This window comes from Ambystoma mexicanum, chromosome 2q (assembly GCF_040938575.1).
Source record: "Ambystoma mexicanum isolate Mex_15411 chromosome 2q, UKY_AmexF1_1, whole genome shotgun sequence".
In the NCBI taxonomy this organism is placed as follows: domain Eukaryota; kingdom Metazoa; phylum Chordata; class Amphibia; order Caudata; family Ambystomatidae; genus Ambystoma; species Ambystoma mexicanum.
Window position 1 is genome coordinate 1,325,728,445 of NC_090924.1, and position 23,339 is coordinate 1,325,751,783.

At 47.2% G+C, this 23,339-nt stretch overlaps 1 protein-coding gene across 5 annotated transcripts in view; it reads right to left on the reverse strand.

Moving 5' to 3' along the window:
* Positions 1-23,339, reverse strand: part of AZI2 (5-azacytidine induced 2) — a 676,621-nt gene that overhangs the window by 454,095 nt on the left and 199,187 nt on the right. For 4 of the 5 annotated variants that reach the window (XM_069648785.1, XM_069648787.1, XM_069648786.1 and 1 more), the window contains one exon: positions 18,818-18,943. The exons of the other annotated variant lie outside the window; for it this stretch is intronic. In XM_069648785.1, the coding sequence (XP_069504886.1) occupies positions 18,818-18,943 (126 nt within the window). The remainder of the gene's footprint in view (positions 1-18,817; positions 18,944-23,339) is intronic. 5 annotated transcript variants of the gene reach the window in all.

Genomic DNA, 23,339 nt, shown 5'->3' on the forward strand with positions numbered 1-23,339 from the left:
CTTCCCACGAGTTCAGTAGTACTCCCGACAGCCTACATTTGTGATCTTGGGCGAGGCCCGGCGATGGTCCCCTCCACCCTGGGACCATGACCAGATCTTTGAAACCCTCTAAATCGGCGGACATTTCCACCATGCTGCTGGCAACGGAAAAGGGGAAGAGAGCAGATCCTCCAAAACTCACTCCTCAAAAGGCGCCGGATGAGAGAGGAACCCTGGCAACCAAAGAGGACCTCCAAGCCTTCATGTCCTATATCAAAGCGGAGTTTAGATCCTGCATGCTAGAACTCACCACAAAAATGAAACAAATAGAGCAAAGGGTCAGTGACATTGAACATAGGATGGGGGAATCTGAAGACCTAGCCCAAGAACATTCCAACACATTGGTGGAGGTGCAACGCACATTCCAGACCCTCATGGACAGAACTGAGATCCTCAAATTCAAGCAAGAAGACTTAGAAAACCGTGCCCGCCGCAATAACCTGCGCATCCGAGGTGTTCCCTCCTCCATCCCAGACAAAGCACTGCCCGAATACGTGGGCAATTTCTTTCAATCGTTACTGCCGAATCTGGACGAAGCTCAGCTCCTGCTTGACCGCACAAATAGATTGCGCCCACAACTAGGCACAGATTCGGACTCCCCCCCCCCGGATGTGATCACGAGAGTCCACTTTTATACCCCCACAGAAGCCATCTCGGCAATTGGTCGCTCACGTGATGAACTATCATTTCAGGGCTCTCCTCTCCAAATATTCCAGGATCTCTCCCCCCTGACCCTACAGAAGCGCATAGTTCTACGCCCTCTCACACTTTCCTCCGAGACCAGCAGATCCACTATCGGTGGTTGTTCCTGAAGGCTCTTCAATTCTCACATAATGGCACCCCGCGGACCATCAGTCACCTCAACGATGCAGCATCAATCTTGCGCCCTTGCTCCCCGGGGGCTACGGGGTACTCCTCCCCCAACCGGAGAACTCCTGACCCGAGCAACGCTTTGACCAAGCCAAGGCGTGCTCCCTGGACAAGAGTGCAGAAAACCCGCAAACCCAAATGATGAGTAACGTAAAGCGCAAGGAACACATGGCATTGGAACCTTGCCTACCCTATCCTGCTGCGGGCCCCACGCAGTCCGTACCCAACTCCAAGGTGGCTGTCACCGCTTTATGAAGACCAGTGAAATACCTGAAGAACACATAGCATTGGAACTATGCTTACCAACGCCTGCTGCGGGCCCCATGCGGTCCATACCCTCCTCCAGGGCGGATGTCACCACTTTACCCTTGGATTGAACCTTGACAATGTTGGCTGATGACAGCCTGGGTGGCTAGGGGAGGCACCGACAGTTCAAAATTGGTCCCCCTGGTCACAGTTTGGGCCTCCCATTGGAGGCCGATGTTGGAAGTTTGTATCTCCCGTTGGAGACTACTAAAAAAACCTCAGCCACAAGAGAACCCAAAGCAGCTAACCCCTCACAGGTATGGCTGATTTGACCTCCCTCCCAACCCTCCCTCCCACGGCAAAAGAGCTCGGAGAGCCAGCCCCTGCATCTAAAACTAAAGTTCACCACTCTGAATATCAGGGGCCTAAACTCCCCTCCGAAGAGGAAATCCATCCTGCAAAGGCTACAAGATGACGGGACCTCAATCGCTTTCCAGCAAGAAACTCAACTAATCCCGGCGGACTTCTCCTGCCTGCGAAGCAGACGTTTTCCCCTACAATTTCGGGCATCCAACGGCACCAAGAAGGGAGGCACTGACATTCTCTTCACAAAAGACCTGAATCCCCAGGTCCTAGACTTGCTACGATGCCGGGAGGGTCGCTTTATCGCAATCAAATGCATCATCTTTGGCCAACTCTATACCCTCAACTCAGCATATGCCCCGAACGAGCACCAGGAAGGGTTCTATCAAGACCTAGAAGAATCCCTCCTCCCATACATTGAGGGGCAAGTTGTCATCGGAGGAAACTTTAACGGGGCCCCGGACCCCCTCAAAGATAGATCCCACCCTCCAACGTCCAGGGACCTGAAGTAGGTAAAGGACCTGCTCCATCTGTTACGTACGCTGAATGCTGTTGACATCTGGGGAGTGCCATCTCCGGAAGAGAAAGACTTCACCTTCTATTAGTATGTGCACCGCACCTTCTCTAGAATCGACTTGCTGCTGGCCTCCCCCCAGATCTTGGCCTTCACAGACGACATTACTATTGGACCCCGGATCCTCTCGGACCACGCTCCAGTCTCACTCACCTTGTGATCCCACAACCCAGCCCCTCCTCCCCACCGCAGGTGGAACTTACATGGCTCTATCTTGGATGACATTGCAGTAAGGGACTTGGTCGCCAGAACAATAAAAAACTTCTTTGCTGAAAACCGCGACGAGGACACCTCCCCAGCCAATACCTGGGGTGCCATGAAAGTGGTGCTTAGAGGGGAATTGATTGCCCAAGGCGCAGCTTTCCACAAACAAAAGCAGGTGACCCGCGCTATTTTGGAATCAGAAGTCTGTGAAGCCGAGCCACTCACAAACGAAAGGACTGGTCCCTGAAATCCTACAGGGTCCTACAGATGGCAAAAAAAAGAGGCTTGAGGCGCACTATGCCGATGCCACAGCAAACCTACTAACCAGAACCAAACAATGGTAGTACGTCCAAAACAACAAAGCTAACAAGCTGCTGGTAAACAAGCTGGCCAAGGATAAGAAAAGAAACAGAAAGGTCTCTGCGACTTACAGGGGGTGTTCCATTATATGTATCATGAGAAGTTACGCCTAGCGGTAGCCCACCAGTCAGAGATAATGAGGGCAGTCCCGAGGGACCTAAACGAGCATCAGTCCTTCATCCAAGCGGCGGCCCTCCCACTCCTGACTCCCACGGCGAGAGAAGAACTTGAAGCGCCCATCACAAATTAGGAAGTGGAGGTAGCCATAAAAAGCGTGAAACCTAGAGCCCCAAGCCCAGATGGGTTCTCCACCCAATTCTATAAACTCTTCTGCCCCCAACTAGTGCCCCCCCCTAACTCATCTCTTAAAGTCATTCACGGCCACTGGAACTGTCACTCCAACTATGCAAGAGTCCATCACAGTCCTCATTCTCAAGCCTGGAAGAATCCCCAAGACAATAGCTCATACGGACCCATCTCCCTATTGAACTTGGACGCCAATATATACTCCAAGATTCTGGCCAATCACCTTGCATCTATTCTTCCGAGCATTATAGACCCGGATCAAACTGGGTTCATAAACCACAGGTCGACAAAAGACAACATTCACAGAGCACTAGACCTAATAGAGGTCGCCAGCCAGGACACCCAACAACTTGATGCAACCAAAGCTTTTGACAAAGTGGATTGGTCTTATCTGCTCCTCACCCTTGAGGCTTTCAGCTTTGGCCCGACCTTCAAGAAAATGGTCTTAGCGAACTACCAAGCCCCTAAGACCCGGCTGAGAGTTAAAGGCTGCCTTTCGGATCCAATCCCTCTCACGTGTGGAACGATCCCCCCCTGCTCATTTCCCTGGTCATGGAACCGTTGGCCTAATGAATCCGCCAAAACTCTCGGATCATCGGCCCGCAGATCGGCTCTGCTCAACATAAAATTGCTCTCTACGCAGACGTCGTGTTGTTAACTATCACAAACATAAGGCTTCCATGAGTGCGGCCCGGACCGAAATCCACGGTTTCGGGAGTTTAGCAGGATTCACCATTCATTTCCAAAAATCAATGGCTCTCGGAGTGGGCCTGGGCCCTGGTGAGAGGGAAGCCCTTGAGAAGCAAAGCCTGTTCCAATGGAGCACCCAATCTATCCCATACTTGGGGGTCCAGATCCCCGCCCACCCAACAAAAGTTTACCAGGCAAACTTTCTCCCCCTCTTTGAGGAATTGGAAAAGGACCTTACCCGTTGGCAGACGCAGGAGATCTCTCTGTTGGTGCTGCATTACAACATGCAAAATGAATCTCTTCCCCCAGTTCCTTTACGCATGCTCCAGCCTCCCAATCTTAATCCCACCCCCCCACCCCCTACTGCGGCTCCAAAGGAAAATGATTGACTTTATCTGGAGGGGCAAGAAAGCGCGGATCCCTCGGAGAACTATGATGGCCAGCACAAGACAGGGAGGACTAGGGGTGCCAGACCTCCGCAAATACCAAATAGCAGCGCAGCTTGCCCACTTTCAAGCATGGGGAATCGCCATAGGGCACCCAAAGTGGGTAGAGATCGAACAATCCCCCTTTCCTCTCCCCCTACGCTTCCTCCCGTTTATCCCCGCCGCACTACGTCGGGTATCCCAGGAGACCTGAATGCATTCTCCCCAATCTTCCTTAACCCAGCCTTCTCGCCGGGCGCCCACCCAACGAACTTCAGGAACTGGGTAGCAGGAGGCCTCCAATCACTGGGGTAGCTCTTCAAGGGGGGACACCCCTCTCACCTTCTAACAATGTAAAATGATTTTCCATTTAGCGGAGACAGGTAGATTTACCTATGCCCAACTGAGGCACTGGTGCTCCCACCACCAGACCCGAGCGGCAGCAACTCGAGCCCCTGCCCCACAAGAGCTTACAGTAAATGACCTCCCAGCCCGAGGAAAGATCTTAGCCCTCTATAAACTGCTGCAAGAAGACCCCTTCCACACTAAGCCTTCCTATATGTCTCAATGGCGACGGACCTAGGTCATGCTATAGAGGGCCACACATGGGTGGACATCTGGACAAGAATGCTCACAGCATCCCGCTGCATCACTAAACGGGAAAGCGGCCACAAATTGCTTTTGCGCTGGTACTACCCCCCCTCCCCCACCCTTACACCTTCACCACTTTCAGCAGGCCTTGGACCCCCTCTGTTGGCATCTCTGCGGCCACCCAGGATCCACATGTGGTGGACATGCCTCAACGTAAGGGAGTTCTCGACCCAATGCCTTGCCACAATAAAGGACATCACCCAAGTGGCAATACCGCTAGCCCCCGAGCAAGTCCTCCTGGGGATCCCGTTCCCAGACTCTTACCTGAGAACAGGAAGGAGGGCAGCGTTAGTAGCTCAATTTTTGTTGGCAGCCAAAATCACAGTAGCCCGCACCTGGAAGTCCGTGGAAGGACCCCTGATGACCCTCTGGTGGGTAAAACTTTGGGACATTCTAATAGCCGAAAGGTCACGGCAGCAAAAGCGGGTCTACTCCACCGATTTATAAACATTTGGGCACCAGTGCTAGATTATGACCAGAACTACCCGGCCCTGACCTATAACCACGCTTGATCGCAAGAGCCCTCCACTCTACCAACGCTCGCTGTATATGTTCACCTGTACGCCGAATTATAAATAAACAAATATAAAAAAATACATACAAGAATCAAGGAAGTAAAACCATTTTCACCAATGAGATCCTCCCACAGAGATTGAGGGGAGGTCCTGCCCATCTCCCCAGGACCGTCCTAGCCTGTTCCAACACCTTTTCATAATTGAATTGATATAAAATATCAGGTGCTCTAGCCACCTCAATCCCCAAATGCCACCGAAACACAAAATCGTCAGCAAACTGTTCAGCAGAGTCCATGAGCAGAAAGAGCACAGACTTTGTAGTTTTTATATTCAATCCAAAAAACTCACCAAACTCAAATACACCCACCATAACCCGTGCCAGATTATCTTGTGGGTTCATGACGAAAATCATCATATCATCCGTATAAAGGAACATCACAACCATGTGATTTTACACCTGCACCCCCCTGTGTACATGACCATCCCTGAATAATTCTGACAATGGTTCAATCGCCAGAGCAAACAGCAAGGGCAGGAGAGGACACCCCTGCCTTGTGCCCCACTCAAGTGACAAATTCCGATGTGAACTGACCATTCACCCTAATTTTGGCAGTGGGCAAGGTAGAGAGCAGTGAAACCATTAAAATAAACCCTTCCCCCCACTTCCATCCTCCACAGCACCGTAAATGAGGAAGGGCCATCCCACTGAGTCAAATGCCTTCTCAGCATCCAATAGTGCAGCCACAAGGGAATCAGATGGGCACAACACCGACATCAAACCAAACATGTGACGCAGCCAATAAGATGTAGATCGTCGTGATATAAAGCTCGATTGATCTGCCCTGACACACTTTAGCATAAGGGGTGCCAATCTCATAGCTATCAGCTTTGCTAATATCTTATTATCCAAGTGAATTGGAAAAATCCAAGAAAAAATAGGGTGATAATAGGGTGATAAAATGAGCATTCATCTGCTGCCTTCCCCCCTTTTCACGCATTTGAATGTTTCCCATAGCACTGCGAATGAGGTAACCGAACCGGGATTATCCACAAATAAATTATCAATAACCTGCGCAATCTCCTTCGATCACCCCCCACCTTACCCCCACCCCGGGAAATCTCTATAACTAGCATTACTGGTGCGTGATCTGACAGACTCTGTGCCAAAATACTAATCTCCTCTACCTGTCCAGTCATCCTATCAGATATAAAAAGAATAATCTAACTGAGAGACCGATTCGTGAACCCTGGAGCATTAAGTATAGCCTCTCTGATCCCCATGTCTAGACCTCCAAATGTCACTCAATTCCCACTCCCAGCACAGGTCCAGCAACTTAGCAGTCACCTCTGAGCCCTTCCCGTCCTATCTAACTCGTGTTCCAGCACCGCGTTGAAATCCCCAACCCACACCAGCACCCCGAATCATGCTGAACCAGCTGATCAGTAATCCATTCCAATGTGCTCACCTCCTCCCGATTTGGACCGTAGAAAAAATAAGCAATGTGACAGCCTGTCCATGTATGACTCCCATGACTAAGAGCGCCCTTCCCTCTTGATATTTGACCATCTTTGTAAGACGAAAAAAAACAACTGAGCCGCGTATCAAAACACAGAATAAGAAGAGAAATATCAAGGACATCCCCATCTTTTCCCAAATCGTGATTCCCCAGCCGAGGTAAGATGCGTCTCTTGTAAAAATGCCACATCAACATGATAACGCTGCGTGTACAGTAACACTTTACGCATCTTAGACGGGCAGTTCAACCCCCTAATATTCCAGATCATACATTTCAACCCTCTAGGACATAGCCCAACAGGTCCGTCTTGTAGATCCTAAAGAATTCCCACCCACTTCAAAGGAGCAGCCTCACCCCGCTGCCTACCACCATCTCCCCTGGGCCAACTGCCCACCACTCTCCGTTTCACCATAGACACAGGGAAGAGAATGCCACATGACCATCCAGGGGTGACTCCCCAAACAACTGCCTTTTCCAACAAACATCCCATCCCCCTTGACGCCATCCCCCGCCGACAATCCAAACCTGCCATTCAGAACCCCTAAGCAACCCCCACCCATACGCTCCTCCCAAACAATCAACCCCAACTTGCTAGCTACCACCACCACTCCTACCTCCCACCAGCATGAAGAGGCTTCCGCATGAGGATATGCTAGCGCCCAGTCTCCCCAGCACCCCTGCAGTCAGTTAATTCCACCCCTGCCACTTCTGCCAAAAAGTGATACCACCATCTTCATGAGCCATCAATCCATGCTTCTACTTCACGGAGAATTCCTCACCCAGCCCCCGCCGCCACCTCCGATCATTATTCCCTCGTCGACATGGAGCTCTTGGCAGCGACTTGAGAAACGTGTTAGCTTCCTCCGGAGATTGAAAAAATAGTGCTCGCCCCTCATGCTCCACCCTGAGTTTGGGAGGGACGAGCATGGCATATTTCAAGCCTCTCTCGCTGAGTCTTTTTCTTGTATTTTTTTTTTTTTTTTTTTTAACATCAATATAAGCCTTTCTAGATGCTTTCACCTTATCCGAGAAGTCAGGGGAAAAAACAAATTCAAGCACCTTGATATGACAATGAGCCTTTTTTTCTGGCCTTCTGCAGGTACAGATCTCTATCCAGATAGTTCAACATCTGGGCTATTATTAGCCTAGATGGCGCCCCAGGCATTGGCTTCCTCCTGCTTTGGATCCGATGAGCTCTGAAAACAATAAGCACAGCCGAGAAGACCTCGCTCCCAAGGGTGTCTCGCAAAAGACCTTCGACCATGGACTCCATATTGCGTTGATCAGCCGCCTCAGGTACTGAAGACTATTCTCAGGTTATTCCGGCGAGAGCATGATTCAAGGTCTTGTTGCTTATCTGCCAATTCCTTAAGAGCTCTCCGAATCAGGACCAGTTCTCTCGTAGCTGACGAGGATGCATCTTCGACCGTTGACACCCGTGTCCCTCAACCTCATCTAGCCTCTCCCCATGCTTGGCCAGGCGCACCTGCATGTGGTCCACTTTGTATGTTAGGGTGTCCATCTTCCCATCCAATGACTATGCCTGCATACAGCTGACCAAGCATAACCTTAATGTCGCTAAGCGCTCTACTAAGGTCCAAGGAGGAAGACAGAGGTTCCCCCAGGAGAGTCTCGTTTACCGGCTTTCTGTTATTTCGACATGACACCATTCTACCGACACCTATTTCACACTATGCTATTGCTTCTCGCTGTATAAGCTACCCAAGCTATGCAAGGAAGAGCAGCACCAGCAGTATTCTCCTCCACTCCACCTCTGCCAACTCCAGCTTGTGCACCCCAATCACACCCACTCCCTCCAAGGCAGCTGGGATAGCACTGTTGTGTGTGGTCACATATAGCAACCCTTCAAAGCAGAGTCTGCAAGAAATTACAAAAACACACCAAAGTCACAAGTTGCTTCACCACGATGTGTTGACAGGAAGTAGGGGCCGAGGTCTGCCCAGTCAACCTAAGTCAACGTCCCGGAGACCAATCAAGCAGAGCACTACATGGTGTGCCTATCCAGGCGTGATGATGTCACAAGCAGCCCCTGCACAGAAATCCCGGAATTAGGTGGTTAAGGGAGGCGACCCAGCACAAACAGCCATACAGCAGGTATTCCCCGTCATCCGGAGCAAGACCATGTATGTCCCCACTGGACACGCCACCCACGTGGAATGTTGGCCCCCTGTGGATCCAGTGCAAGATCCAATTGTTGCCCCAGCCACATGCGCTGCGCCACCAACTCCGGTGAGCTCCCCATTACATGGATTGCAGCAGGGGGTTTCTCACACAATCATGGGGCGCTTATGTATACCACACCACATAATCAGCAAATCCCCTTATACAGAGGTGTGAGCAGGGCCCCCGCGACCCCTCAATGCAGCACAGCAGGCGCAGAAGATGCAGTGTCACTCCCCGCAGGTTTGATGGTCACCATCCCATATGCTCCCAATGTATTGGTGTCCTCAGCTCTCCACTGCTCACCATTCGTTCCAAACCTGGGTGTTCTCTGTTGCACTTGCTCACCACCAAGCACTAGTGGCCCAGATTAAACATCTGAGCCTTGTGGGTCTGCAGGATAGGAGGACACATCCTCTATTAAGGCATCAGCTTAGCCCACCATGCTCCGCCCCTAATGCAGTGCCTCCGGCACCTATAATCACGGCAGACCTGTCTGCCGCCGCAGCATGCAGAGTGTGCTCTGGGCCCCACCCCCAGGACACAGCCTCCCACGGTGTCTCGCCTTGCACCACTGGGAGGCAACAGTCCTCATGGTGTGCCCCCACAACGTCTACCAGGCCGCCGCACAGCACTCCGCTCTGCACCCCGGAGCTATTCACACATTAGGCACTCGCAGGGTGCCTCCTCATTCTCGGGTGTTATGGTGGCGGGCACACCGAGTCTGACACCATGGGAGCAATCTGGAGCCCCCCGCCCCACAACTCGCAGCAACCGGAGAGACTTCTTGGGGCTGTGACACCTCAGGCAATGATCTCGGCAAACACAGCAGTCTCCTCTCCCACAGCTAGTGGTGCCGCGGTAATCCAATTAGCAGCGCTGCACATCCCGCAACGCTGGGAGAAGGTTTCCCTGTCTGTTCCTCCACTTGTCCCATTCAGGCCCTGCTCAGGGTGCTGTCCTCCACATCCCCACTATACCTTTATCACCATCTCAGTCGAGGTCACAAGCAGGATCTTCAAAGTTGCCCAAATATGACCAGGGCAGGTCCAGATTCGTCAGGATACTTTCCGGAATGCCTTGGGTGCTCGAGAGTTTACAGGCCTGCTGCCATTTTGACTGAGCTCTCTAGCGCCCCCTCCACAAACGATATCTTTACATACATCGATGAAGTATGTGTAGATTGGGGGGGAGGTGTTGACCACAACTTGATCCATTTAGGAGGCGATCTAAATGCATATTATTTGGATAGTGATCTCTGCCCCTCCTTTGAGAACATCTGCCTCTACAGCGGAGGGCAAATGCTCACAGACGTTTATGGGTTGACTCCCTTAAGGAATGGGACCGGGTCCTATTTAATTGGCGAGCTAGAGGGGACACGCATGGTGCGTGGACCTGGAGGAGTGGTCAAAGTAGGGCAACACTGGACTACCATTTCGGCAGCAAAGCCATTTTAGAATGTGTTCATGCCTTGGAAATAGCTTGGTATGCACACAGCGATCACACCCCCTTAAGCTTAACATCACAGCTCCCTGTGAAGATACCTTTGGGGTCTATAGACCTCAGAACAAGCCACTCAATCAATCGAATTCAGCGGACTGGGGCCAGTATAGAAAGGGCTACGTCAGTTGTTAATATTGAGAAGGCTTGTTGGCAAATGTACTTATCCTCTAGAGCGGACGAGATGGAGAACTGGCTTGGCGTTGTTACTGCCGATGTGGCCTCTGTTGGCCCTACACGGGCACTGGTGGTGGGAAATGCTACCGGGAAACCATTTGATATTGTTATTCGAAATTCTAAATGAAATATGCGTAGCGAGATTAGGTATTTGAGAAAGACTGTCCTACCTGGCACCAATCTCCACTCTGAAATTAATAAGATCAAGAACCGATATCGACAGTGGCTGGGGCACTCAAAGAGTTCAGTGCAAAATATACAGTGTCAACGGATGATTAGAGTCCTTGGGGGAGGGAATACAAGATCAATATGGCTGGTATTGACCGCTGCCAAGGGACCCAAGGAAGAACAAATTCTCAATCCTATTGGTGAGAGTACATGGTTAAGTGACGTGGGTGCAAAGATTAAATCGACAGTAGTGCCCTCGGAGCTAGGTGATTCTCAGAACTGGGATCTCTGGTCATTGGGTACTTCCATCGAGGTCATAATGGCAGCCATTAAAAACTTAAAGCCATCAAGAGCTCCTGACCCAAATGGATTAGCTAATGTGGTCCTCAGGAGAGACCCTGAGGGCTGGCTAGGCACCTTATCTGAAGGCCCTATTTGAAAGGGTTTGTTGTGAGCATACCATCCCGGCCACATGAAGGCAGTCTGTTCTTGTCCCAGTCTATAAGAAAGCAGCCAGAACTATGCCGGGAAATTACAGGCTGCTTTCTGTGTTGGACGTGACTGGCAAGCTATTTGCAGGTTTTGTTCTAAAGGAGATTCCGGCCTGGGTCACAACCAAGAATATTGTGCATGACCTCCAGACGGGTTTCCGGCCTCGTTCATCAACCACGCACAACATACGCCTGCTAGATTGTCTTATTTTAGAGGCTGCACAAAAAGATACCCCAGTTTTGTATATAACATTTGTTGACTTCAGGTCAGCTTTCAACCTTGTGAATAGAGCTAGGCTCTGGAACAAAATAAAGTCTTTGTGGTGCCCAGGGTGGCTTTTGGATACAACCCAGAAGCTCCAGGAAGAAACGGGAGCAAGAGTTAGTTTGGACAACAACTGAGCGCTGTCCTCATTAGTGCAGCTCAGCAGGGGAGTAAAGTAGGGTTGTGTGCTCGCTCCCCGGCTGTTTAACATGTACATTTCCGACCTTCCTGAGAGGATGCGGACAGCCTCAAATTGACCCCCTAGGATTGGACAAACGAGAGTTGCAAGCATGTTACACGCAGACAATCTCATTATTTTTTACCATACCCTTAGTGGCTGTAGATGAAAGTTGAACTCCTTGGACGGATATGCAAAGGAAAACAACCTTGTATAACATCGAAAAAACCAAGATCCTCCTAATATCCAGCAAAAAGGTAAACAGGGTGAAACTTGATTAAAGTGCAAGTAGTTACCATAACCATTAACAAAAACATACACATAGTACAGTTACACTGCAGGGCAAAGATACCGAAGTGCAGTTACATTGAGAAGGCAGAAATACAGTGGTACAATTAAAATGAAAGGAGATACAGTGAGTATTACAAAACATAGAGCAGTTTCAGTGCAATGTACCTTCGATTCCCTCCATAAGTCAAAAGTCAGTTACTTGAGTCATTATTGTTGCTAAGAGTCTAGCCATATTTCACATTTTTTTCGGAAGGCCCCGGAAACTGGCTCATTTCTGAGGTCAGAAGGCAGGGTGTTCCAGAGTTTGGATGCTAGGATCGGAAAACTCTTATCGACGTTTTTTTCAAGTTTGTATCTGGGTATCATGAGTTGGTTGGCCTGAGCAGCTCTGGTAGGTCTGACTGATTGGTTCTTAGTGAACTTACAGGTTAGGTATTTAGGGGCTTTGTTTGCTAGGCACTTGTGGGTGAGAGATAAGGTTTTGTATGCGATTCTGTTTTGTACTGGAAGCCAGTGGACCTTTTGTCTGGTGGAGGTAATGTGGTTGGCTTTTGGGATGTTGAGTGCTGCTCTTAAAGCGTTATTCTGTAGTACTTGTAGTTTGTTCCGGGTTGCGAAGGCTGGTACTGATGTGTAGGGCATTGCACTAGTCCAGTTTTGATAGTATAAGTGCTATAGCCAGAATGATGCAGCCATCTGTGGAGAGAAATAGCCTGCAAGCAGTCGTGAGTTTTGCTGTGTATGCCACCGACAAGGCTGTAGCATTGATTTGTTTAGTTAGAGAGTGTCGAGTCAAGGTAGATCCCTAGCGTTTTGACTTCTTTTGCTACTTTAATAGTATTATCATCAATGATGAAAGATTTCAATTGTTCAGGTAGTTTGTTTAATCTGTTCTGTGAGCCAATCAATAGCAGCTCAATTTTATTGTCATTTAGACACAGGCCATGAATGGCCATCCATGCCTGAATGACTTGGTAGATTTCGTTCAGAAGTTTACATCATAGGAACCTGAGCGGGGGGTGAGTATTTGGGTGTCATCTGCATAGTTTGTGTAGGTGACACCCAAACTGTCATGGTAGTCAAATAGTGGCTTTGTAAAGAAGTTGTACAAAGTGGGCGAGACACACAAGCCTTGGGGGACTCCACATAGAACTGAAGATGGGTCGGCTGCTCCTGTTGGTGCAAATACTCTCATTGTCCCGTTAGAGAGGAAGGATTTTATCCAGGATGTGGCTCTGTCAAAGAAGTGGGCAGCTGAGGTCAAGTGTTTGCAAAGGACATTATGGTTGACGAGGTCAAAGGCCGCAAATAGGTCTAACAAGAGAAGGAGAGCTATATTGTCTATTAACTCATCCATTTGTATTTTAAGGTCAATCAGAGCTGATTCTGTGCCGTGACCTGGTCTAAAGCCTGACTGGCGAAGGCCAAGTAGATTATTTGATGCAAGATAATTTTGAATTTGGAGGTACGCAGCCCGTCCAAAATTATGAGATGGAATGGTACCGTAGTTATAGACCGATAATTGGTAGGTGTATTTGGGTCCAGTGAAGGTTTCTTTAGCAGAGGGAGGACCCACGCATCCTTGAGTTTGGTTGGGACTGTACACGTTTCAAAAGATGCATTTACTAAGGTTGTGATAAACGGTGCAATCTCCACTACCACCTCTTTGATAAGTGTGGCTGGGCATATGTGCCCTTGGCATTTTGACGGTTTGAGGCTTTCCATTATTTTTATCACTTCAGGTACTGAAACTGGGGCAAATTGAAATGGGTAGGCTGGTTCACAGTGACCTCTGTATGTTCAAAGTTTTGGGCGTCTGATGATAGGCTAAGTTTTTTGGTATCAATTTTATTTTGAAGGAGAGGGATTCGGTTCAGCAGTGCTTTTTGGATATTCCAGCACGAGGTAGTGTCTTTAGTGCATTGCTCCTGTGGTGTCACTGGTGTTTCCAATTTTCTAAAGGATAGTAAATAATGTGTTAGTGCCTGATTTAGCATTGCAAATTCTCTCGTTCTAGGTATCGCTTCTTTTTTGGTGGATAGCGTTTTTGTATTTTTTGATGCTGTGATACATTTCTCTTTGTTGTTAGAGGATTTTTTTTTCTCCGGGTCCCTTCAGCTGCTCTCTTGGTGTTACATAGATTTGTTAGGTTTGAGGTATACCAGGTATTTAGGTGAGTAGATAGTTTAGCTTTGCGCATTTTTAGTGGGGCCACTTTGTCAATGGCCTGAGAGAGTTTGGTTGTACAAATCTACCATCTATGCAGGATTTAGGTTTTTTGTGAGCTAGTAATGGCGAGGGCTGGAGGGGCCAAGCTGTGGCCGGGGTGTGATTATAGGCTGGGGCTGGATGGTGAAGGTGATCACGAGATGTCAGACCAGGCACAGGGCGTATTATATAGAACCTTAGTGTCGCAGTTAAGGTCCGCAATCCAATCAAGGGTTCTACTTTTTTTGCGCGTTGGGTTTGTGATACGATTCAGGAAACCTAATTCTGTTATCGTATTGGCTAAAGTTGACACAGTGTTATCTTTTTGGTCCTTAAATCCTAGGTTGAGATCTCCTAGTAAGATCTGTGAACCTGGTTTAACATGGTTAGTGAGAAGTTGGGTGACCTCTTCATCCAAGGATGATACTGGACCAGGAGGTCTGTTAAGAGATGTTAACAGTAAGGGGTATTTTCACGGTGAGGAGTTCACCTGAAGTGAAAGGTTGGTGGTTGGGTATTTCTCTTACACTCAGTTGTTTTTTAACGATAAGTGCTACTCCGCCTCCTCTGGCGTTTTCTCTGTCGGTTCTGTGGATTGTGTAATCATCTGGAATGGCCAAAGAGAGCCGGGCATGCTGCTGCATGTAGCCAAGTTCCAGAGATCGCTAGGATATCCAAGTTATTGGTGAGGATGAGGTCGGCAATGTCCAGTGCATGGGCTGTCAGCGATCTCGCGTTAATAAGCGTGCACCTGATGAGTGGTAGGTCTGGCTTAAGTGTGTCGGCGTTGGGATGAGCAGAGTCATGTTTGTGTGCGGAGGTAGTTAGGCCTAACAACCTGTTGGGCAGAATGTCTCTACTGTGTTTGTCTTTTAAAGTCCTAGGTTTAGTAAGGTTCCTACAGGTTCCAAAAGGGTATGTAGACCTTTAACCCTACCTTGCATTAGAAATGAGTGCAGAGATCACCTATGCCTTTATTATTGCAAACAAGAAGTGAAAGTGGCACTGCTGACCCATCGATTCCACAGATTTGCCCACCAGACAGCAGGATATTCCCTCAAAGGCATACAAATCCTTTATAAGCAGTGCTTCTGCCTGGCTATTTTATACTGTCTTGAGGCACTGAGGATGATGGATTTGAGATCGTTGAATTGTCGCAAGGGGATCTTCTGGAGAAAGTTTATTGAGACTGAGACCTTCTGTTCCTATGGAGGTGGTTTGCCTGGAGCTGGGTTTGATTTCTTTGGGAGGACAGGTCGAAAGAAAGAGGGTAGAATTATATTGGAAGGACAAAATGACAACACTGTGCCCTATTTTAAAAATTCTGGGTACGAATTGCAGTTGAAGTGGACAACAGTGATACGTTCGACTATCTTGTGATATCAATTTTCCAAGTGATACATTGGTACCCAAACTGGAAAATCAGAGGTGGTTACCAAAATTTAAAAGCAAAATTTAAAGCTAAATTTGATTTATGCGATTGGAACAAAAAATACGAACATATTGCCACTTTAAAGAGTCTGAGCCATGTATCTAACATGGTTCATAGTTAAAAAAAGACCTCAACTGTATATTATTTTGAGTCCCAATCTAGAAGTACGTTGGCTTATGCGGCGTCTTTGTATTAACCAACTCCCGCTGTTACCTATTTTGGGTTCGGAAATGAAAATACCGCTGGAAGACAGATATTGTTGTGTATTTAAGAACGGTAGCTTGGAAACTTCAAAGCATTTGTTCACCGTGTGCCCTAACGTAAGTAGATTTTATATGTGTATCATGGGTAAAGATGCATTAATGATATGATATTTTTTATTTATATCGCGCTCGTACACAAGTGTTTCATAATGTATTAAGCAAGTGTTCGGGTCATAGTTGTCCATTTCACTAAATGTTTATTGTATTGTGGTTTGTACATGAATTTTGATTGATTTCAATGTTTTATTTTTAGGGTAGCATTATAACTACCTTGTCATCGGTGCTCAGCTGTGCAATTATTAACTGATTGATGTTTTAGATGGGTTTTTATGGGTTGAATGACAATTTTATTGTGTTGGTCGGACACATAGCTCCTGGCAATTTCGAACCCTGCATAGACAGACTGCACATAGTTTGTTGCCAGACTGTCTTGGTGAGCTGGAATGCAGGACCACCAGAATAATATAAAGTCTTAGGGAGCTGGAAGGAGCCAAAGACCAGGCTACCAAACAATTAACTTCAGTCCTGATGGAACAAAGCTGAAGTTGACAGAGCACTGATCTCTTACACCTCCTCCAAATCCAGGGAAACCCCAAAGAGCTTTTCTAGGGCACTTCTGTAAAAGGAGAAACAATGCAGCTGAAACATCTCAAGAAGAGGTTTCTCTAGGAAGGACATAACAGAGAATTTGATCAAGTGATAGTACCTGCAAAACTGGAAAAAAGAAGTCAAGAAACAATTGGAACACAGACTTCATTTCTCTTGGTGGTTTTCCCCAGTCTCTATAGTTCTGCATAGCAATAGAAACTACACTGCGTTGATGCCTCCCGAAGTATGAACAACACTACGGAAGGAAAGTGAGCGATGTGGGGCTCATTCCAGAACCTCAGAAAACCACACCAGACTATACAAAGTACATTCAACCAAAAAGTAATCTATGTGGCAGAAATATTTAAAGGGGGTTTGCAAAGGATTATTCCCCCTTCTTTTCAATACTTAATGCGGCAGGAGACTAATTTATTTTGGCGAAGACGACTCCTAATTGACAACCTCATCCTGGAACAATAACAATCACAATTGAACCAAAATATTGGCACAAGACCCATACTGTAGCATTACTACAAGATTCTCACCTACATGGTATGGACTCTCAAATGTTAGCGAAATGCTGGAAGAGTCAAGTATCTTTCAGCCTAGCTTTAGCGAAGAATAGTGCTAGGATTCATATTGGAAACAAAACTGCATTTCAGGAAGACAAAGTGCTGAGAAATTCTGAGAGGTGATGGCGATAGTCCAATTGGCATGCCACACAACTCTAATGTCGGCCCATGGTCCAAACACTGGCAACTACTCTTCCTAGGCTTCATTGTTGATAGCAATCTGGCCTTCCAACATTCCAACAGCACATCGCAAAAAGGGCTCAAACCATTCAGTATCAGATCTCTCAACTTCAGAAGATCAAGTCCTTCCTCCCGCCCGAGAACTTCCACACAGTGATGCAGGCCTCTGTGTTCTTGCATATCAACAGAGGTATCATTCTCTTTGCAGGGCTCCCGCTCGGACTGGGTTATAAGGAGAAACATAATTTCTCATGCTATGCTCTGGTCCTACGGTACTCTATCATGGTGGCAATCCGGACAGCATCAAATCTCTTTCAGTTTAGGAAAGAACTGAAGACCATGCTCATCCAACAACCCCGCTGTGCGGTATAAAATCTGGTCCACACTCCCAACTGTATATTCCATTAGTATAATGATTACTAATGTTTATTTGATGACTTAAATTATCGCTACCAATGTTTTTGTCTATGACCTGTACAGAGCTGAAATGCTAAGAGTTCGGGTTGTGCTATACTCCTTACAACAGTTTCTGCCTTATTGTGGCCACCACATGACAGTGGGTGCGGACTGGAATGAAATACTAGATCTTATATTGGACAGGTCTCGAACTTGTAGGTAAGAGAGACCTTTCTGTAGTACACGCACAATGACAATGTATGCCTCTAAATACAAGGCCTGTCCCCACCTCAAGGGGATGCCCCTGTTGCTGTTACGCTCATTTTACTAAAAGCTTTTAAACAAAAAATATATATTGTTTAATGCTATGGGTTTCTTCTCATGGTCATACTCTTGTCAGCAATGACTGGAATGGCTCTAACAAACACGCACTTGACAATGCTACATTCGCCCACATTGAGACCGAGGCACAGCTCTGCAGAGAGAAAAATGGCACGGCGAAAGGGAGAGAAAAATGGCACAGCAAAAGGGAGAGAAAAATGGCACAGCAAAAGGGAGAGAAAAAAAATGGCACTGCTAGATGGAGAGAAAAATGGCACTGCTAGAAGGAGATAAAAATGGCACTACGAGATGGAGAGGCAGTGAAAAATACCACCGGGAGAGTGAGAGGCAGAGAAAAATAGCACTTGGAGAGGGAGAGAAAAAATTGGCACACAAAGAGGGGGTGAAAAATGGCACTGGGAGTGACAGAGAAAGATGGCACCGAGAGGGAGAGGTGACGCAAAAGGGCACTGGGAGAGGGAGGAGAGAAGAAAGGCAGGATATTAAAGGCACCGGGACAGGGAGAGAAAAATGGCACTGCAAAAGGGCGGTCAGCGAATGATATGCCATGAACAACCCGTCTAATATTTGAAGTAATAGAAAAGCCTCAAAAATGCAGACAGTGATGGCAAGTATTCACATTCTCATTTATTAGGGGGTATTGGAATGATACTTTGATAAACACTTTATACACAATGAAGTTCCTAGAAATACTTTTCAGAACCTTTATTTGGTATATGGTTATCTAGCTAAAACCTCCTTTTCTTCTGCGGTCACTGACATCTTCATTATTTTCTTCCTTCCCATTTCCCACTTGTGCTAATTTTTGTGCAAATAGAAACATACCACTTGATCAAGTTGATTTTTCAGGTTATCCCGCTCAATGCAAATCTCTCGGTAGGCATGGTAGGCCTTATTAACTTGCTCCCTCCCTTTTGAATTATTTTCTTCTTCCAAACACTTGCCAAGGAGCTGCAAAAAGTTACAAGAGAAATAATTGACATTATTATCACTCAGTCAAACAACTTTTATTTGAAATACACAACCTTCAAATATAAAAATACAATTTAATTTCCATTTCCAGTGGGGTTACAGAGATAAAAAGAACCCAGAGGAAAGTTAATAATAAAATATGGTGCGATGATGACTTAATAAAACATGTTAACAATAATGTTAGACATCAGCTAATCAGTACAGACAAGGATCATTGGTAACACAGATGTGCAATTATGCCAATGAGGGCAAATTGCGAAGCGAGCAAGCTTGCATCCTCGCAAATTTGCCAAATTCTTAGCAAAATGCCCATGTAAATTTGGAAGCAACTTATAATCGTGCACCTTCCTGTTCTGTACTCTTGAGGAGGGCCACCTGCTTTAGGACCCTAATTCTTTGCATCCAGGCTCTGATTAAGGTAGATGCGTCTTAATTTAAGAGTCATGGCGCATATCAGGAAAAAGATAATCTCCCACATAGCGGGCATTCTCCTTTACCTGTGCCGCTCCAAGTTCTTATGAAGGATGCTACGGGCAGTATCCACAACCTGAGGCGTCAATGACCTTTCGAATTGCGGCACAGCGATGTCTAGATAATTCTCATACCCAGGCCCTGTTTTATATCGGAGGTAAACTGGTCCCAATTTTAATCTGGTGACTTTCTCCACCAGATGTTCCATCGATCTAGCGGTAGCGATTTATTTCACCTTTGTGAGTGCCTGGCCATCTAGTCCCTGGGGCTTATCCCAGATTCCATTCCCCTCCAGAGCAAGTAAGGTGTTCTTTACATGTGAAACCCATCTTAGGCTCTTGACACCCCCCATGATCTTAAGAGGTTTCATTGCCTTCCGATATTTACCAGGCCATCTGTGCACCATAATCTAATCAAAGTACACAACTGGCTCCAGGGAGACTATCTCACCAACAGGAAGTATGCCCAGCTCCAAGTGGACTAGTGCAAATGTGGCACTCTGTGGGAGTAGTAACAACTGTTTCAGGAACTTGTTCCAATAGGTCTAATGTCCCAAAGCTCTTGCAGCCCCCATATGTCTGCGCCATAGATCGATGTATGAAGAGCTTATTTTTTAAATAGATCACCTACTGGGGAAATAGCGCCGCTGCCATGTTTATTAAAAAATGACTTAGTAGCCCCACTATATTTTCCCAAAGTGATACTTGCTTTTGCATTCTAGGCAGTCCACCCCCCATTCTCTTGGAATCTGACACCACCTAGATAATCTAAGTGCTTCACCTGTTCCAGGGTCCTCTCATTGACTTTAATTTGGAGGGGGCAGTGTTTGGCGTAATGAGGCCTGAAGACCATCATTTTTGTCTTCTCTTTTTTTCAGTTTAATCCGTAGTTAATTAACTATTTCTCAGCACCCGTCCTAGGGCAATCCAGGCATCCCCTCAGAAGTGCATTAATCTCCTGTAGATACACACTGTAAAGCAGGGGGGTAATATGCACCCCTGCCTCGTGCCTATGTTAACATCTAATGGGGGCGATGAAGGGAATCGTGGCCTGGTTCTCGGAATATAGTGACATGATGATCGAGACTTGCTGTGGGGGGGCATTCCATGCTAGTGTGTGCCATAAGATCCTAGACACCCCATCAAATGCTGTCCTGAGGTCCAGAAATATGGCTTACAACTTAATTTTCTGAAGGGCGATGTGCTTCTGAACCAACAGGAAAAGCATGAAACACTGATCTACTGTTCGCCTGTTCTTCCGAAAACCAGTTTGGAGGTCACCGATTATATTATTGGAGTCAACACATTCTTGCAGATAATTCAAAATATCCCACAAATCCTACCTGTACTATCCAATAATGATATTGGGCGATAATTGTCTGTGGAGTCCCTGCCGCCTTTTTTATAAATCAGAACTATTCAAGCTTTTTACCAGGAGGCAGATACTCTCCCAAAGCCAATAATAGTGTTGAAAATCTTAAACACTACAAGTGTCTACACTCCCTCCTCCTCCTTCTATAGAGCAATGGGAACAAGGTCTGGTCCTGCTGCCTTTCCACCTTTTGGCGACATCAATGCTGTTTCCACCTCTTGCACCGTTAGAACAACGTTTGTGTTTTCCAATGCTAAAATCCTCTTGTTGTAATTCCCAGACAGTATGTCTTGTTCAGAACAGGTGTAACATTTTACAAAATGGGACCGCTAGGTGTCTGCAGTGATGCAACAAAATAATGTCTGTTCCCCGTTCAGCTCAGTGTCGGCAATTATTTTCCAGAATAGGACGTTGGGCTTTATTTATTGGACATTTGTATGTCACCTATACACAAGTGTTCCAATGTGCCACAAGACAAAAAAAGGGGGGAGGCACAGAGGAGAAACAACAATAAATGGTCCTAGTAGGCCATACAAGAGCAGTGACAATAAGTGCAGGGGGCAAGGGAGCAGGAAATGGCAGAAGGGCTGGGATAAGGGCAGGGGAGAAGTGCAGGGAGGCTGCGGCCCAGGGACTGTGCAGGTTCTGGGGGGGGGGGGCTAGGAGGGCGAGTGCCAGGGCAAACAGGGGTAAGGGTGAAATAGTGCAGAGTCAGACTGGTCAGGGAAGGGTGCCCGGTGGCAAGTGCGGGGTAAGGGGGTGCTGGGGTAGACTGGATGAGGGCCTGGCCCCTGAAGGCACGTAAGGAGCCAGTCGCCAGCCGCAGCGGCAGGGAGACATTAGCAAGGGAGGGGGAGCGGGAATGAGGAGAAGAAGAAAAGGAAAGTCTTGAGGTTTCCGGAACTTAAGAACTTCCGGGTCAAGTCTGAGAGGGGCAGGAAGGCCGTTCCAGAGGGAGGCTGCTGTCGGAGAAAGATCTACCCCCCACTCTCTGTTTGGAGAAACTTCTGATCTGCAGAGAACAGTACTCCACTGATTTAAAGCAAAATGTCTCATAAGTTGCTATGAACCTTTTATAATCAGCCCTGATGAGGCTTTGTCTACTTTGGAGCCAGATCAATGCAGGCCACTATTTTCTGTTATGCCTCTCTACAGGCACCATCATACCAGCTACCTTTATAAAGAGCGTTCTCTTCTTTGCTTAACCCATTGAGGAAGAGATATGTGGGATCAAATTTTCATTAAAATATTGAAACTCTCGTACAATTTCAAAGGCAGAGCTCGCCTCCCTGCATATAACACCCAGATTGTCAAAGATCGCACAGTACAGTTGTGTTTTGCTGATAGTTCAATAATTATGGCTCACTTGATAGACTTGTGGGGATGTCCAGAGATAGCAATTGTTTGCGACTGCAACTGTACAGAACCACAACCCCCAATTGCCCACTTCCCATAAATACTAATACTGAAGTGGACTGTGCTTATTTTCAGACCTCTCCAGTACCTCGAAATGTCCCACTGTAGTCCAATCCTTACCGGTGATCGGTATGTAGTCAATGTTAGACGCACCATTACAGCCATTAAATATGTGACTCACCAGAGGGCCATTTGTAAAGCGGCCATTACATGCCCTTAAGTTTAGGCTATGAAACATGCGGGCAGTAACAATAGCCAAGCGATGGACTCTTTTTGGGTGAATAGCTGTCAGGGTTATGTGATGAATACTGCAGAGTCATCACTGATCCCCAGCCTAAAATCTAAACCGATGTGGCCAGGGAAAGGCAGCCGCTGCCTGATCCTGACCCTGTAGGTGGCATTCCAAGGGCGGATCACATCGTCAGGGGGAGGTGATGGCTCCAACAGGGGGGACGCAGTATTCTTCCCTTGACTGTGAAGAAGAAACACTAATCCAAAAGGTTCTAATAGCTTGCTGTCCTTATTCAGAACCCTCTAAATTGTAAGAACTTGAAACCTACTTCTGTTAAAACATCTTAAACAGAACTTTATTCATTATTCATATGTGCATAACTTCTGTAAAACTCATTTCACATTGGATGTGCATGATGATTGTTAAACAGACAAAAGTGTTCAACAAAAGAACTTGAATCACTATGAAAATACTTTTGACTTCAATGCCCAGAAAGCTTTTAATACTGGGACAAAGAAGAGGAGTAAAGAGTCAATGAGGATTAACAGCAATACCAAGAGTAACGTGCAGTCTAGTTGTTATGCATTCAATCCATCACGCAGGACATTTAAATCCAAAAATCCCTTGAAGGTAGAAGAACGTGAAGGAGAAGTTGCATTAGGCTGCAGAATACGCGGAGCAGGAAGCAAACCGAGACAGATGTGCAGGAGTGAGCCCAGCTGAAGGGGGGGGGGGTGCTCACTGGTCCACTTGATGTGCTGGAGTGGCGGGAGACCCAATGGAGACTGGAGGGCTCCAGGGTAGTTCAGCAAAGAAATCGGCAACAGCCGACAGGTTGTCCACAATGCTGTCAAAGGCAGCAACTGCACCAACGAGGAACCACAA